The 18,556-nt window shown below is 35.7% G+C and overlaps 1 protein-coding gene across 6 annotated transcripts in view; it reads left to right on the top strand.

Annotated features, from left to right (window-relative positions):
- Positions 1–18,556, top strand: part of cacnb1 (calcium voltage-gated channel auxiliary subunit beta 1) — a 74,085-nt gene that overhangs the window by 42,129 nt on the left and 13,400 nt on the right. For 3 of the 6 annotated variants that reach the window (XM_087242487.1, XM_087242490.1, NM_001002652.1), the window contains 5 exon segments: positions 1,761–1,828; positions 8,660–8,688; positions 13,465–13,545; positions 13,699–13,757; positions 13,938–14,047. In XM_087242487.1, the coding sequence (XP_087098613.1) occupies positions 1,761–1,828; positions 8,660–8,688; positions 13,465–13,545; positions 13,699–13,757; positions 13,938–14,047 (347 nt within the window). 6 annotated transcript variants of the gene reach the window in all.

Below are 18,556 nucleotides of genomic sequence, written 5' to 3'. Positions count from 1 at the left end.
TCTATCTAGTTACCCATGTCTCTCTATATACAAATACACTTTTTAAACTTTTCATCTGCACCAAGGCCCGCGGCAACTTCCTCCTATGCTGTTTTTTTAACCTGCAAATGTTTATTTTACTAATCTTATAGATAAGGGGTTTTCAAAGTGTGAGGCGCGCCTCCCCTGGGGGGGCGCCAGAGCATGTCAGGGGAGGCGCGGGAAAAAATATTATATGATAAAAATATAATTATTAAGTTTAATTATTATATGTATTTTTTATTATTTTAACGTTTTAATTAAACAAAGCTAAAAAAAAATAATACGTCAAATATAAGAAAACCTTTTTTACCCAGAAGGCCATAGCTGTGAATTCGCTTCTGTTTGGCAAGCCCGCCAATACGGGTATATGCCTGCTAATCATGCTGCTAATACAATGGATCAGTTTCTGAGACCCCCCGATTCAAAGCCTTCAAGTTCAGGGCTTGAACCCAAAAGACGACGATATGATGATCAGTATTTGAGTTTAGGATTTACGTGGACAGGACCAGCTGATGAACCACGACATTTATGTGTGGTTTGTCAAGATATTTTGGCTAATGACAGCATAAGACCCGCTAAACTTCGGCGACACCTTGAAACCAAGCATGATGAGGTAGCAGGAAAACCTCCAGAATTTTTTTTGTGTGTGTGTGTGTTCGGCGCGCGTGTGTGCGTGTGTGTTTGGGAGGAGGGGGGCGCGCCAATGGATAAGTTGTGTCAAAAGGGAGGCCCACTGTCTTAGACTTTGAAAAACCCTGTTATAGATCAAATAGTACTGTATGCTTCTCAAGCTCTATCCGCTTCAGTGATGTCCAGCGGCAGAATAACAGCTCGTTAATTCATGCTCGTGCAAAGGATGAAACGGACTAAAGTAATTAATGCCTGCCCCTCTTTTACTTATTTTCGTGTTGTCAGGTTCACAGTGCAAACAGCTCTTGGTAGGAATAACTTCAGTGTACATAAAACAGAGCCGAATACAACTTTTTTCCTCTGCATCAGCTGCACAGCACACAGCGAGCTCACATCATTCCTCCAACATGCGTGTCGAACTACACTACCCACAATACACTTCGCTATGGACTACAACACCCCTATTATTTCCCCTCTCCTGAAACACTACTGTGCAACTTAAGCAAAACTGATACTAAAATTGTTTTACATATGGTTTTGTAGTTCGGGCCTAAATAAATGTTTGTTGCCGTTCTTAATCATTTAAGTTCATTTGATTTACTATATATAAATTAGTTGACATTATTAACGCATTTATTGGGTAAAATTGCTACTTTTTACTGTCATTCACTGTGTTTTGGTCATTATCAATGCACTGTCACTTTAATTGAGCGTGAGCAGCGTGGAAAAAATAGGCCCAACGCCGAAACTATCGCTGCACTGCTGCTTCAGCGACGCTCGCACCTCGCGCTGGTGCTGCGTGCGGTATGAAAGCTCTAATCTGTTCACATGGACGCCGAAAAAACACGCTCTGCTCACGCTCTGCTGACGCTTGCGGTGTGAAACAGGCTTTAGGGTTCTCTGTGCTTGTCGAAAGTAAAGAGTGTACTGAAATGTGTATATTCCATGCCAACACTTGTCAGGTGACTCGCAGTGTGTGTCTGGAATACCTTAGCACATCACCCCAATATGCGTGTGCAAAAGACGCGATATATAAACAGCCCCGTAAACAGCAGCAATTGGAGAACATTTGAATTAATTTTCTGTTGTTCTTTCTATCTGTTTATCAGTAAGTCTGGTGGAAGCTCTAGCCTGGACGTCGCCACAGGTGCCCGCAGGCCCACTCCTCCTGGAACAGGTATGATCACACCATAACGCTGTGAGTTTTCACGTTGTGTTGTGATAAAGATATAACATCCCTGTCATTATATAAACACATACAGACACAGAAGGTAAAGCCATGAGTTTATACTGGCTTAATCATTAAACGCGATGGTTAGATAGTTAGAGCGTCCTCTTAGGATCCCCTCTGCCCTCTTCTCTTCTCTCTTATCATTCATTCTTCTAGTCTTCCAGCTTTTATCTTGTTTTTATCTCTCTCATTTCTCTTGATGGGCATCATCATCATCATCTGTAGTTTGAAATCTTACTCATAGTTTTGTTTGGTTTATGAGATCTGTTATGGAGGTTATTTTTTGTTTTCTCAGAGGAGCCCAGTCAAGCAATGCATCCACAAAAAAATATGATTAGAAAATATAACATAAAATAAAGGATAATTAAAAAGATTTCATCATGCTGATCTTTTAGAACTACTTCACTGTACTTTAAAATGTAAAGAAAATCATTAAATAATAATCAGAACTCATACATGAGTTCTACATAGGGTTGTGTTATTTTAGTATAGTTCATCAACTATTGTTTTTGTTTTATATTATAAATAGTTTTTTTATTCTTTCTGTGCTTGTTTTAATTTTAAAGTTTTAAGTATGAATGTTGTTTATGTCGTCATTTATTATTTGTTTAGTTTTTAAAACAATATATCAATATAGTTTTATTGGTTCAATTTTATTTTATTATATAATTTTATTTATTTTTTATTTATTTGAAAATGTTTTATTTAAAATTATAATTTTTTTAAATATTAAAGTGCATATATTGTTATTTTGGTTAAATACGAGACAGACTGTATCATTTATATTTCAATCTTAATTTTGTACTTACTAATTTTTCATTTTGTATTATTACAATATTATTGTTTTTATTTTATTTTACACTTTTTGTTGGGTGGATCTCAGGCTTTGTTCAAAATCAAAATGTTAAAAAAGAATTTGAAAAATGCATATAATGCTATTAAACTTTATTTAAATTAATAAGAAAATAGTTTGTATAAAATAATGTCATGCAAGTTCTTTGTTAAGAAGGTCTTTTTAATGTTTTTCACTGTAAATTTTACAGTAATTCGTAATTTCTCTCTGAAAAGTCCTTATATATAATGCAGTTTCTCACTGTATATGGTATGGTGACTTGCATATTACTAAGTAACAGATTTGTACTGGACATTGGTAAAAAAAAAAAAACATATATGAATCTTTTTTGTGTGTGTATTATTGTAGTTATTGACTTTGATGTAAAGCATGACAATCACATGACTCACTTGAATTATTTCTGTGTTTAAACACAAAAGTTCATAATATTACTTGCTTGTTATTCTGGTTCAATAATATCCTCTATTCCTTTAACCTATAAATATCAAATAATACTAGAATATGAATTTAAAAATAATTTGAAAACCTTAATTCATTAGATCTTTTCATCACACCTATTATGGCCCGTTTCCACTGTCAAAAGGTACCAAAAAGCGAACCGTACCATATCACTAGCACAACACAAGTGTACCAAAAGGCAGAGCTAGACGCGCTGCTGAACGCCATTGGTTTACAGAGAAACGTCACTAGCACGTATACAAGCCCGGAGAATAAAAACAAAGGAACCGCCATTTTTAAAAACACAGCTGAGACATTATATCGTAATATTATATACATATAATAAAGAGCCATGGTCCTCCTGGCTGAGCTCAAACAAACCCCGTTGTCGTCTTAATGAACAGCCACAAAGCCAAGAAGAACAAAATCTGCCGTGTTCTGTTTTTGTTTTACGAGGCCGTCTAAAAGGGTGAGCAGTTTCACTTTCTCCAGGGAGCTTACAATCACTCTCGTACATGTCTATATTTTAGATAACATTTCTTGAGCTGATGATAATAACGTGCGTGCGATTTTTGAAGTGCTTCTGACGTCCAATCCTTTCAGAAGCGGACAAACTCGAAAGTTAAGCACAAAAAAACAAAGGAGAAGCCGGAAAAAACAAAGGAGCGAATGATTCTTTCAGCAACCTAAAAGATGAACAAACTGCCATGTTTAACCATTATCATCACCTTTCGGACTATTATGAACTCGGAATGATGGAATTACTTGCTCACAAGAGGTTACATGTGCTGGTAAAGATTAAAGATTCAGATGAGAGGTTTTCAGAGACTGTCGGCTATATTTCGTGTTGTTTTTGAACCCAAATAAGGACTAAAAGTATGCTGTATGTAGTTTTGCTGTAATTGGTAACATCTGAGACTGTAAGGGTCTGTATGTGTTCATATACAGTGCATTTATTTATTTATTTTACATAATTGCAGACGTTACAGTAGGTTATTCGCCTATCATTGATCTGCAGTTATAATCATGTTTATAGAAAGGTTAGTGACGAACATTTATACGCAAGTATTTATGTGTATATAAAGCATCTGTGTTGTGAGAAGTGCTTCTCATATGATAAATGAGAGACCCATTTCCTCAAGCGAGAATGATGTCGGCTAAAACTTGGTCGTACACCATTGGTACCCTTTTGGCAGTGGAAACGCAAGCCTGATAAAGGTGACCCATACCAACTCGTACAATGTCATACTGTACCACTCAGTGGAAAAGGGCCATTAGTAGTCCATGAAAAAGGTCATTTCTTTTCAGTTTTGCTTGTCCTTCATTTTTATAGCACGTTCTGTGTTCTCTTCATCACCTTTCTGACTCTGCCAAGTCTATACATCATGCTGCTGTTTCTCCTCTCTTCCTCTTCTCTCGTTTTCTGTCCATTACCCCTGTGTCCCTGTTCTATCGCTCCTTCTCTATCTCTCTCTCCTGTTGTATCCTCCCATTAAACCCCGTCTACCTCCCCATGGGTCCCGTAGCTGACTTGTCCTCGGGGCTTTATGACGATGCTTTGGATTCGGATGTTGAGGAGGCGGAGACTGCCGACACCCGCGACCATAAGGGTGTGGGCGGAAGTGTCACCTCCCCTCAAGGCAACCTGCCCCGCCTCCCTTTCTTTAAGAAGGTAACCTGGAGATGAATGCATCATTAGACGCCAGCCTCCTTCACGAGTGACTAATAATCAGACCCTTCCTAACCCAGCACTTTCTGTGTCTCAATGTGGGTGGTCTTTGCTGTTTGTGGACATTTGTTTGTGCTTAAATTCGCATCTTAGAAATATTAGTTCAATAGGTAAAAAGAAACTCATCATTTACTCACCCTGTGTTTAAGAAAAAGTTATAATTTTTCAATCAATTTTCAGTTTTTTCCTAATATAGGAGACTGAGTGAACAGTTTATTTTTGTTTACTTATTCAAAAATACATTAAAAATAATAATTTGAACAAAACTGATTTAAACATGCATATAATTAGATTTGAGAGTTTCTAAGTGATATATGCAGTGGTTTATGATATATTTAATATATGCATTCTCAGATGTACAGTGGGAGAAAGAAGTATTCAACACGTGATGTGTTTTTTTCTGAGAATAATATACAGGGTTCATACAGGTGCTGGAAATCCTGGAATATGCTTGATTTTTAATAGAGTGTTTTCAAGGTTAGGAAAGTGCTTGGCTTTTGGACAAAGTGCTTAAACCTGCTTGAATTTGAAATCATAGAGGCTCGAAATTCCGACTGTTTTGGTTGCATATATGCACCTGAAATTTTATCTATGCGAGCTCATAATGTATTTAGGAGCATTTGTGCAAGTGCATAAAATTGTTACCAGTTTTCACTGCTAAATGTTCACAGCATGCGCATATGTAGCAGATATTCACACAGAATGCATATTTGCACCTAAAACAGCAAACAAAGTGCTCAGGAATAGTTTAAAACAGACAAGTCAACTTGCTACCACACCCAAACAAAATCTGACTGTAAGCTCATTTTTGAGATATCAACTTTAGGTAGAAAGAGACTAAACTTAAGATTTTTCATCCAATAACTTTTTTTTTTTTTTCAATAAATCTATGTTCCAAAGTATTTAACGATTTTAATTGAAATGTCATATATGTTTTTTTAAATAGCACAATCAGTTTAAATGTGAAAACGTACATACAGCATATATAAACGTAATTTTCCGTGGTTGTTAGGTGCTGGAAAAGCATAAATTGCACCTTGAAAGTGCTTGAAAAGTGCTGGAATTTGAAGTTGAAAAAGGTGTAAGAAACCTGAGTATATCCAAAGGAGCTGTTGATGTGCAATTGAACCAAATTTCGGTAAAAAAGCCAAACAATACGAAATTTTTTTTTTATTGATATATTTATTAACAGTGGAATGATACAAAGAGAAAGTGCTGAACTACTAAAATGTATTTAATACTTGTATATAAAAGGCTTTTTTGGTGACGACAGCTTAAAGACGGCTCTCATGTGGAAAATGAAGTCACATGAATTGCTCAGGTGTGTTTTTTTTTCAGATATCAACAGTGTAAAAATCTTGATGGTTCTGTGGTCTCGGCTATCAAATCTGAGCTTTATCTTGTATTTCTTATTGGATTCAAGTCAGGTGATTGGCTGGGTCACTCTACAGCTTATTTTTCTTTTTTTGAAACCATTTTTAAGAGTATCCTTAGCTGTGTTTTGGATAATTGTCTTACTGTAAGGTCCACTTTGGTTTCATCTTTATCATCCTGATAATGTAGATGTTGGACTGCGGCAGCTTATATTCATTTACACTGAGGAAAGGCAGAGGATTGCTGAAGAACTACTGAGAGATTTCAGCTGCTGTCTGGGTTTTCACTGCCTTTCTACACCTTTCTACACTTTCCTGTGTCATTTCATGTTGTTACACATAACTTAATTTGTAAGCTAAATAGATTTGTTTTCTTTTATTATATGGATCTCTTTGGTTTTTAGCAACATCAGGTGTAAATTTCAAGTCAACAGAACTTTCAAAATATGTTTTCTCAGAAAAAATTTCTTCACTGTAATTCAAAAATACATTAAAAACAGTTTTTTTGTGAGAAAAAAATTAGTGTACAATTTGAATCTATATTTTAACATTTATTTCTTAGTCAATGCTGATTTTTTCAGTGTCACGCAATCTATCAGAAATTCTAACGTTTTTATTTGATGTTTCTGATTATTATAAATGCTGAACACAGTTGTACTGTTCCTATATCAACATTAAAATGTTCAATTCTAATTGATTTTAAAAATACTTGGTTTAAAATATATCAGATTAATCAAAAACCATTAAATGTATTAAGTGTTATGGTCTCCACAAAAATATGAAGCAGATCAACAGTTTTTAGCAACACCAATCATAATAATTTAAATGAAAATTGGTTTTACATTTTTGATAATTGATTTACGTCTGAGAATGCAAGAATTACAGTTTTGTGTAAAGAATTGTCCAAAATTTAAAGAGCCCCTATTATGAGTTTTTTTTTAAGTTACCATACATGCAGTGTGTAACAGCTCTAAGTGAATGAAAACATTCAGCTGAGGTTTAAATCTAAAAGGGCATGGTGTTTAAAACTATCAATTCTATTGAGTCGATTTAGAGTCAAATGAATGATTTGTCTCTTGCTCGGATTTTCTGCCTGCCTGGCATGGTCAATTTTCAAAATAACTCAGCTTTTGCCCTGAACGCTGAATCCAGTTGACCAATCACAGCAGACTTGGTTATCGGACCAATCACAGCAGATTAGCATCATGCAAGGGAGGAGTTTAGGAACAAATAAATCGCTGAACAAATCATGTGGGAGTTGTTGAGATAATTAGGTAAAAATAACGCATGCTATAAGACAAAAGTGTTTTTTGACCTTGCATGCCTATCAGCCTGTTGTTGGAGACCCTCAAAACCAAAATATGACCTTTTATATTATTATATTATTATTATATTGTTAATTATATTACATAATAGGGAATTACTATTAAAACTATAAAAAGTGCTTTAAATTACTATAAAAGGTGTATAGTCAATGAAAAACTCTCAAATCTAGTTATGTGCATGTTTAAATCAGTTTTGTTGTGATTTGTAATAAAATACACAATTCGGTGGCGTCATCGGTATAAAACAATGCATGACACATCCTGATCTGCCAAATCTAAATATGTGTGAACATGAATAAGATCTGCGAACTGCACCAGAGAAGACATTTATCAGTGAATAACAATGACAACATTAACATACACCCTCATAATGCAATTATAATGTGACTTTGGCCGAATTGTAATCTCCAATTCTTTGTAGACCAATCAGCTTTCAAGTCAAGCTCCACCTTTTTAATACCGTGCTTGTCATGCCAGGTACCCTTACCAAATGGTCCCAAAAAAGTGGTACGATACAGTATTTTGATACGTCTGATAGTGGAAATGGAAATAAACGTGTACCATATTGTTCTGCATCAACCCATATTCCTCAGGTGGAACTGTTTATTATTTTTGATATTTCGACTTTTGTGTTGTTCAGATTAAAAGCAAGTTTTAAAAGTCTCCAACGGCATTAGGATGAGTAAATAATGACAGAATGTTCAGGTTTGGGTCAATCTAGAAGACTCAAAGTAATCAAGTCATTTAAATGAATGCTATATTTATACAGGGAGAGTTTTACTAAAACTAAACGAACAGCCAAGCCGCAGTTGATCTAATCCCCTTTGGAAATTCCATCTTTTCTTCATCTGGCCACATCTGATGCTTTGATTCATTCTCCATACGGATAACTGAGCACTCAGTGAAGCACTTTATTAACGCCGACATTTGATTCATTCTCTTCCAGCATCCTAAATGTATTAACAATTTGTCACTAACAAGCTTCTGTTTGTTTGCCTGCTTTGCTTTTCTCTCTCTCTCTCTCTCTCTCTCTCTCTCTTGCTGTGTGCGTAATGATAGGTGGGCCTGCCAAACAGAAACAGAAATCGGTGAGTCATTGCAAAAGCTAACTTTCTGTTTCGTGCAATCTGTCTTTTGTACTTGTTATGAAAGCATCCCTGTCTTATAAGCTGTTCTCTTTGTGTTTCTACATGAGCTGAGCAAATACTGTGAATGTTTCAGTGCTGCTCTAAAGACTTGAATGTGAATTACCGGTGGCATGTAGACAAGGATTTCACCACCTGCATTGTTTACCACAAAATAGTTCTGAAAGCAGAGGAAAACCTGTCAGGATTTGTTCGTCTCAGAGCTCCACAGGACTACATCTCATTCAGATTGGATTAACAAATGAATGAATGCGGCCCATGTGTTCGCCCACATGTGTGGACACACAGAATTCTGTCGTCCTCCTGCAAATAAACGCACACAACATGAGGCAGAAACACCCCGACAGGTTTCCACGCTTTCCGTTTCCATTACAGGCTCATGACACAGAGCGGAGCCCACGCGTGTTACTGCTGTCACAATGCTACCGTCACACACGCACAGATGGGAATCACTCCATTCAGAATGATGACATTATTTTCAAGTTATGTTTAGATGTTCTTGTTGTTTACTATAGCTGGCCATCTGAAATTTTTGAGCATGTATTATATAAGTGGGTCAGAGGATGAATGGAGATAAGTTGAGTGAAGGATTTTCTCATACACACTTTCTGAACATTAACAGGACATAAAGAGCTCTGAGATTCACGTTATGGCCTGTCAGAAGATTAATATGAATATAAGCATCCTAAAAATATTTTAAATATATAAAGCAGCTAAAATATTATTATTAAGCCCTTAAGTGAAAATGCGGTATCTAGACATTAATATTTGTACTTTTAAACACTTAGAAGAAGACAATTGGCAGATTATTGCTAAAACATTTCAGAAAATTGCATAAACTTTAGGGGTCGCCACAGCCGAATGAACCGCCAACTATTCTAGCATATGTTATTATGCAGCAGATGTCTTTACAGCCGCAAAAAAAAAACTACACACACACACACACTCTCATACACTACGGCCAATTTAATTTATTCAATTCACCTATAGTGCATGTCTTTGGACTGTGGGGGAAACCTGTGCACTCAGAAATGCCAACTGGCTCAGCTGGGACTCGAACCAGTGAGCTTCTTGACAGTGACAGTGCTAACCATTTGTTTAATCATTACTTAGCAATTTTTAAATTGATATTACAAAAATTGAGGTTCTGATGATATTTTATTTAGGTATTATACTATTAATAGCCACCGGGTGGCAACCAAATCCATATAGGTTGTTTTCACATGACATCATTAATGCAGGAGGCTCAGATGGAAGGCAGGAAGTGATTTTTCTACGTAGGAATCGCTATCCGAACACCACAATGTTTCTGTTTATGCTATTTAAAGTTGGTTAATTGGCCAAAATAGGAAATGCCAGACAGCTTTTATAGCCTTCCAAAAGTTTTTGCTCATAAACGGAAGAAAGTTAAAGAAAAACAGAAGAAAAGGTGGCATGTAATAAAAATCTTTGCAACACATCCATGTGTACAAACTTTTTTTGATTGCTATAATTTGTTTGACGGCGCCAATTAAGATGATATACAGGTCTAGATATGTGTATAAATATGTTAATGTGTTATAAAAATCAGATACAAACACCAACACACTTACACAAAATCCAGGAGAATATAAACAGCGTATTCTGCCATGTAATCGCTACAATGAAATCTCTGTTTTGTTTTGCAATAATCCAAGTTTTTACTGGCGTTTTGGTGGAATAAACAACCATAACATGAACATCGAGATGCACATCATGTTTGTTGATGGTAAGTTCATCAACAGAACAAAAAAAGAAATGCAACCCTTGCGACAAAACTTGACGGTTATTATTGTGGAGCACTTTCCCCCTTACAAAAATAAATAAATAATAATGCAGACTATGCGCCCACACTTTTGTCTGCTTTCATCTGTTATTTTGTGATGTCTGGAAAATATGCGCATGGGAGGAAAACTATAGTAATTTATAATAAACATGTTTTTGAATCACATCGTAAAGTGTATAATGTGTACAACTCTTTGTTAATAGTAAACTGATAAACTGTAATAAATACTGTGACGTCAGTGTAAATATATTGGTGCATTGTGATGGTGTATAATAATAGCGTAGAGAACTGAAGCCTATTGAACAATTTGTTTATTACTATAGTTGTGTCGTACCACAGCAACAATATTGTAACTACGACAGTTTAATTCAAGTAATTATCTATAGTATGCTTCCAAACACTATAGTATTTACTATAGTATTTTTCATGTAGCATAATAGCTTATATAGTACTGTATGATATATATATATATATATATAGGGGCATGATATCAGGATCATGCCCAACATATGTGCTTATTTTCTATTTATATCTCCTGTGAAATATGATATAAATCACTCAAATTTGGACTTTCCTCTGTGTCTCCCATTCAGTTTTTTTTACTTCCCTTTCTCCATCTGAATTTCGTGCGACACCAGAACCACATGATTGAAAACAACCAATTATGTCTACGTTATGTGCCATGTGTCTAATCATTACTTTCTAATTTTGAAATTGAGATTACAAAAATTGAGATTTTATTGAGGTATTTTACCAATAATAGCCACTAGGTGGCAACCAAATCCATATTGCATCCAAGTCTTGCGTCTATTGAAATTATTCGCCAAATTTAAAGTACAAAAATGATAGTTTCTTTAAATGTGATTTGGGTGTGATACCAGAAATTCACATTGGGTAACACATTTCTTTTTTATAGCATCCTACGGTCACACATCAACCCATTTCTGTGACAGTTTCACTTTCTATCACCAAATATATAACCTTAAGAACGTCAGACCTTTCCAAAAATATAGGTTTGGCCAACATTAGAAACTAAAGGTGTTGTTGTCAATAGGGTATACACTTAGATAGTGTTTCTTCCCATACCCTAACCTTAACTTCTGGTGAACGGTTAATGTGACTATTTTCAGTTTTAAACGATTACTTTTACTGCATCGATGTTGTAACGTAAGTAAAGTATAATCAGATAAATAGACTTCAGCATTCATTTATTTGTTCAAGCGTAAAACGAGATGAAAAGCCGTTTACATGCACATGTCTGTCAGGGTTAGCAGGCTAGCACAAAAACTCCATTTATATAATATATCAATCAGACAATCAAGATCAGTGTTTTTATATATATATATATATATATATATATATATATATATATATATATATATATATATATATATATATATATATATATATATAACAGATATTAAATATATAGCCTAGTGGTAAAGTGTGCCGATATATAGCATTGAGGGGCTCAAAGCGACCCAAGTTTGATTCCCGGCTTAAGGTCCTTTACCGAGCCTTCCCCTCTCTCTCAGCTCCCTATGTAATCCTGTCTCTTTTCTACTGTCCTATATAAAACTGTGAAAAATTAAATAAAGTATATTTAAAGTTTATTTAAATAAAGTTTCCCCCACAGTCCAAAGACATGTGATACAGGTGAATTGGGTAGGCTAAATTGTCCATAGTGTAGGAGTGTGAATGAGTGCGTATGGATGATTCCCAGAGATGGGTTGCAGCTGGAAGGGCATCCGCTGCATGAAACATGGGCGGGATAAGTTGGTGGTTCATTCCACTTTGGCGACCCCAGATTAATAAAGGGACTAAGCCGAAAAGAAAATGAATGAATATATAGAAACTAAAGACTTGCAGCATGCGTAACATATTGCATATAGTATGTAGAAATAATATAGTTAGTATATTTTGTAATATCAATCCTGACACCATCGATGAGAAGAAAGAGCTTGTTTAAAGGTTTTAAAGCACTGTTTCCATGGTAATCCAATGTCCTGATTTAAAAATGGTTTTCACAGGATGAGTTCAAAGCTTTCAAATGATGTCTAATTTAGTATGATTACTAAAATATGAGGTTTTGATGAGAAGAAAAGACAATAAAAAGAGCGCCAAGCATCCCTCAGATGGACACTCTGGCGCATTATTATATGTTTAGGTGCGTTGCACAGATAATATAACATGATGTATTTGATTAGATATGTATATTTCATATGCAAAGTGAAGGAAATTAAGAGCTGTTAACTCATGATATACAAGTAAACTTTGAATATATGAATTATGTTATGTCTGTTTTAAAGTGTATTCATCAACCTAAATAATGCCTTTGGATTCTTTTTCATCTGGGAATTTTCTCTAGCCATGATAATATTAAATCATAGTATATGTCTAAATGATTGACTAATTAAACATTATGCATTAATCTGTTTAATTAAACATATATATTGACACTCATAACTGTAATTACATTAATTAATTATTATTTGTAGAAAATTGCATTCAGTTAAATTAATTGTAAAATATATTTATGCAACTTAATTATATTAAACTAACATGTTGGCAATATATTATCTATGGATTAGAGCATTATAATAAATCAGGTTCTATATATATTATTTACACTAAATCACTTTACTAATATATATTAAAAATGTTAATTTAATTGATCAGCTTCCAAGAAAAATCTTTCATGCACAGGCACTGTTAAAACTGTCTCAGAATCGGCATGAAAACAAAGAAATTAGTGGAAAAACTGAGAAAGAAAAAAGAAAACCTCAATTGTTGGAGCAGTAAAAAGACACCTTGCCTATTTAAAAAAAACAGGTATTTAGGTCAGTACTGGCAAATGTTTACTTTAGGTTATGATTTCTCTAAAGAGGTTTTATTTTGTGTGTGTTAATTTTCAGATGGAACATGTTCCTCCTTACGATGTGGTGCCTTCCATGAGACCCATTATTTTAGTGGGGCCGTCCCTTAAAGGCTATGAGGCAAGACTGCACTTCTCTCAGAAATTGGCAATTTATTATTGTAGTCATGTTGTTTATGCTCATATTGTGTGTGTGCGTGCGTGCGTGCGTGCGTGCGTGCGTGCGTGTGTGTGTGTGTGTGTGTGTGTGTGTGTGTGTGTGTGTGTGTTGCAGGTCACAGATATGATGCAGAAAGCTCTCTTCGACTTTCTAAAACACAAATTTGAGGGCAGGTGGGTACCATAATGTGCATGCCATGATTATAATGAATAATAGACTTCTTCTCATCACTATGGCATTGATAAACATTTAGGTAACATTACAGCTCTGTGCAGATCATTCATGATGGAAATATCACAGCGCACTCATGCTATAATTGGAATAGCGTGGTTATGAATTATTGTTTGTTCCAGAATATCCATCACCCGGGTGACAGCCGACATCTCACTTGCCAAACGCTCCGTCCTTAACAACCCCAGCAAACACACCATCATCGAGCGCTCCAGCACCAGATCCAGCCTGGGTACGAAACACACCTGCACATAAAATGAGAAATGAATAACTGCTTCTGAAGAGCGCCCTCGTGTGGCAGAAAATGAATGACAAGATATGACAACATATTCTGGATAAAAGAGCACACAAAATGTGACCTGTTTACATTGAGAGCAAAACACACACAAAAAGTAATAGAATAAAAAGGCTTACTGATCATAAAACTGGTATACCGAATATGTTTAAGTCAGAAGCATAATGTATATTTATAAAACATTAAAAATCTTATATGTTTGTAATTAAATTTAATTATGAATATGAAAAGCAACTGAACAGAAAATAATAAGCAATATTTACAGTGCATCTAGAAAGTATTCACAGCGCTTAAATTTTTACACATTTTGTTATGTTACAGCCTAATTCCAGAATAAATTAAATGTATGTATTTCCTCAAAATTCTACACACAATACCCCATAATGGCCTAAAAATGTGAAAAAAGAGTTTTTGAAATTGTTGCAAATTTATTAAAAATAAAAAAGCTGAATAATCACATGTACAGAAGTATTCACAGCCTTTGCCGTGAAGCTCTAGATTGAGCTCAGGTACATTCTGTTTCCACTGATCATTCTTGAGATGTTTCAGCAGCTCAATTGGAGTTCACCTGTGGTAAATTCAGTTAATTGGACATGATTTGAAAAGGCATACACCTGTCTATATAAGGTCTCAGGGTTGACAGTGCATGTCAAAGCACAAACCAAGCATGAAGACAAAGGAATTGTCTGTAGACATCTGAAACAGGATTGTCTTGAGGCACAAGGCCGGGGAAGGTTACAGAAAATTTTCTGCTGCTCTGAAAGTTCCAATGAGCACAGTGGCCTCCATCATCTATAAGTGGAAGATGTTGGGAACCACCAGGACTCTTCCTAGAGCTGACCGGCCATCTAAGCTGAGTGATCGGGGAGAAGGGCCTTAATCAGAGAGGTGATAAATATCCTGATTGACATTCTGTCTGAGCTCCAGCGTTCTTCTGTGGAGAGAGGAACCTCCCACATGGACTTTGCCAAAAGGCAAGTGAAGGACTCTAAGACAATAATAAACAAAATTCTCTGGTCTGATGAAACTGAAATTGAACTCTTTTGAGTGAATGTCAGTCGTTACGTTTGGAGAAAACCAGGCAGCGCTCATCACCAGGCTAATACCATCCCTACAGTGAAGCATAGTGGTGGCAGCACCATGCTCTGCGGATGTTTTTCAACAACAGAAACTGAAAGACTAGTCAGGATAGAGGGAAAGATGAATTCAGCAATGCACAGAGAAATCCTGAATGAAAACCTGCTTCAGAGTGCTCTTGACCTCAGACTGGGGCTTCCAACAGGATAACGACCCAAAGCACACCGATCAATAGAGTGGCTTCACAACAACTCAGTGAATGTTCTTGAGTGGCCCAGCCAGCACCCAGACCTTAATCCAATTGAACAGCTCTGGAGAGATCTGAAAATGGCTTCACACCGTTGCTTCCCATCCAACCTGATAGAGCTTGAGAGGTATAGCAAAGAGAAACGGTCAAAAATTCCCATGTGCCAAGCTTGTGGCATCATATTCAAAAAGACTTCAGGCTGTAATTGCTGCCAAAGGTGCATCAACAAAGTATTAAGCAAAGGCTGTGAATACTTCTGTACATGTGATTTTCCAGGTTTTTATTTTTAATAAATTCGCAACAATTTCAAAAACTCTTTATTCTCATTGTCATTATGGGGTATTGTGTGTAGAAGTTTGAAGAATATTAGGAATTTAATCCATTTTGGCATAAGGCTGTAACAAAGAAATGTATAATAAGGGAAGAGCTATGAATACTTTCCGGATAAAAGTCGGTTCAGTTGGAAAAGATATAGCAACTTAATTCAGTGTAGTTTGGAGTTAGTTTGGTGGTTGCAGTATGATTGGTCTAGGAGGAGAGGAGTTCCTAAAATAGTCTAAGAAGAAGAAGTTTATGTAGTATAACAGTATGTTGGCTTTCTCAAGCCACCATAATTTATGTTAGCAATTAAGATTTATGTAAAAATGATCATTTAAAAAAGTATTTATGTAGTAAATAAATTAATAGTTGGTAAAAGTTGCTGATCAGTTTTTGGGCCTGGTGACAGGTGTTTACTATAAGTCACAAGTGTCAAACTCAATTCCTGGAGGGCCGCAGCTCTGCAGTTTAGTTCCAACCCTACTTCAACACACTTCCCTATAGGTTTCAAACAAGCCTGAAGGACTCAATTAGTTTGATCAGGTGTGTTTAATTAGAGTTGGAACTAAACGTTTTCAGTTTGACAGCTGTGCTTTAAATCATAGAAAACATCAGATACATTTTTCTTTTTGTCTTTGTGTCTCTTTGTGTGAATAGGTTTTTAGACTTCAGACGTTTGGCGGGGTATACATGCATTAGTCAAGCGCTGTCAGTTTTCTCTTGTGTACACCAGGGCATATTCTCTCTGTTTCCTGAACATTTTTCTTATTCGTACTGTTTCCTCCTGTTGCTCTGTTCCGTCATGTCTGATCTGTCTTTTTTTCTCTTTTTCATCTCGCTCTTTCCTGACACACCTTCCCACCATTCATTTCCACCTTCTCTTTTTCTCTTCACCTCAGACTTACTGGGTACGTATCCTATCCTCCCATCCTTTACCTTATAACTGTTGATTCATTCATCTGTCGATTCATTCATCTAACTCTTCATCCATCTGTCCTTTCACTTAACTCTCTTTCTTGAGTTTGGAGTGAATCCTCTTAACTTGTCAGCACAGTTGTGGTGTCCTTTACAACACTACTAAAATAACTACATTTTTCTATAACTTTCTAAAATACACACTCTATTGTATATGTATAATGCACACTACCTGACAAAAGTCTTGTCTTCGAGCCCAGTTTTAAGAGCAACAAATAATAACTTGACTTCTTGTTGATCATTTTGAAAAGTGGCAGAAGGTAGATTTTTCTGATGAATCGTCTGTTGAGCTGCATCCCAATCATCACACATACTGCAGAAGACCTATTGGAACCCACATAGACCCAAGATTCCCACAAAAATCAGTCAAGTTAAATGAAGGAAAAATCATGGTTTGGGGTTACTTTTTAGTATAGGGGCGTGCGAGAGATCTGCAGAGTGAATGGCAATATCAACAGCCTGAGGTATCAAGACATTTGTGCACCCCATTACATTACAAACCACAGCAGAGAGCAAATTCTTCAGCAAGATAGGGCTCCTTCTCATCCTTCAGCCTCCACATCAAAGATCCCGAAAGCAAAGATGGTCTAGGTGCTCCAGGATTGGCCAGCTCAGTCGCCAGATATGAACATTATTGAGCATGTCCGGGGTAAGATGGAGGGGGAGGCATTGAAGATGAATCCAAAGAATCTTGATGAACTCTGGGAGTCCTGCAAGAACGCTTTCTTTGCCATTCCAGATGACGTTAATAATAAATTATTTGAGTCATTGCAGAGATGTATGAATGCAGTCCTCCAAGCTCATCGGAGTCAGACACAATATTCATTATTTTTCCATTGCAGCATGACTTTATATTCTGTACTGTATATTATTTATGTGAAATGACAAGACTTTTGTCTAAGCAAAGTTAGATCTTACTGTCCTAGTGAAATAATTAAAAATTAAGGCATGATCATAGTTTATTTTGCTTATATGACCGAAATTCAGAGGCCCTTGCCTTTCATATAAGTCACTTCTGATACAGAAGGATTATTATTTGCAATTATTATTTATTATTATTTTTTATTATTATTATTATTTATTTATTATTATTTATTTATTATTATTTGCGACAAGACTTTTGTCAGCTAGTGTATATTATATATCAGAATTGTAAAGACTTTTTTGAAGTTTTAAAAAGGGTGTCACCCCAATTGAATTCTGATGATAATATTATGTAATGCGTACAATATGTTAATTTAAAAGATACAAACACTATTTATGTTGCCCCTTTACATAACATCAAGTATATTTAATTATGTTTTTTTTATATAGTATCTTGACCTAATGGTAACTTGCCAAGTAGTATGGCTTGCTGGTTTTTATCCTCTTAAAATTTCACTGAACGCATTGATCCTGACTCACTGTAAAAAAGTGTGATCCCACTTTCATATTTAGCACTTCACACCCACACCAGCCCATACACAAACACGCAGGCTGATCTGCATAACTGCAGCTTTAAACACACTTTCATGGATCAATGTGGAAAACTCATACTGCTCAGCCATCCATTTGTTTAAACGCAAATGGAAATAAACTTGCACATGCATATATTCGAGCAGACCATAATAACCACCACATGCATGATGTGTACTAACATAGGGTTGAGTGACATAAAATTGTGAGGTAAGTTTATGGGTCTTTTGTTTATTAAATTTGAGCTGTGTTTGTGTGTGCTTTTGAGATTCTCTTGATATAGAGCAGAGCAGTCGGGTTCCAGAAGACCATTCATCGTTTCTAATGGGACATTGATTTTTAACAGCAACACATAAACTTTTACAGGCAGACCT

Source organism: Danio rerio, chromosome 3, assembly GCF_052040795.2.
Source record: "Danio rerio strain M-AB ecotype USA chromosome 3, GRCz13ab, whole genome shotgun sequence".
NCBI lineage: Eukaryota > Metazoa > Chordata > Actinopteri > Cypriniformes > Danionidae > Danio > Danio rerio.
Note: the sequence above shows the minus strand (reverse complement) of the source record. Positions and strands in the feature narration are given on the sequence as shown.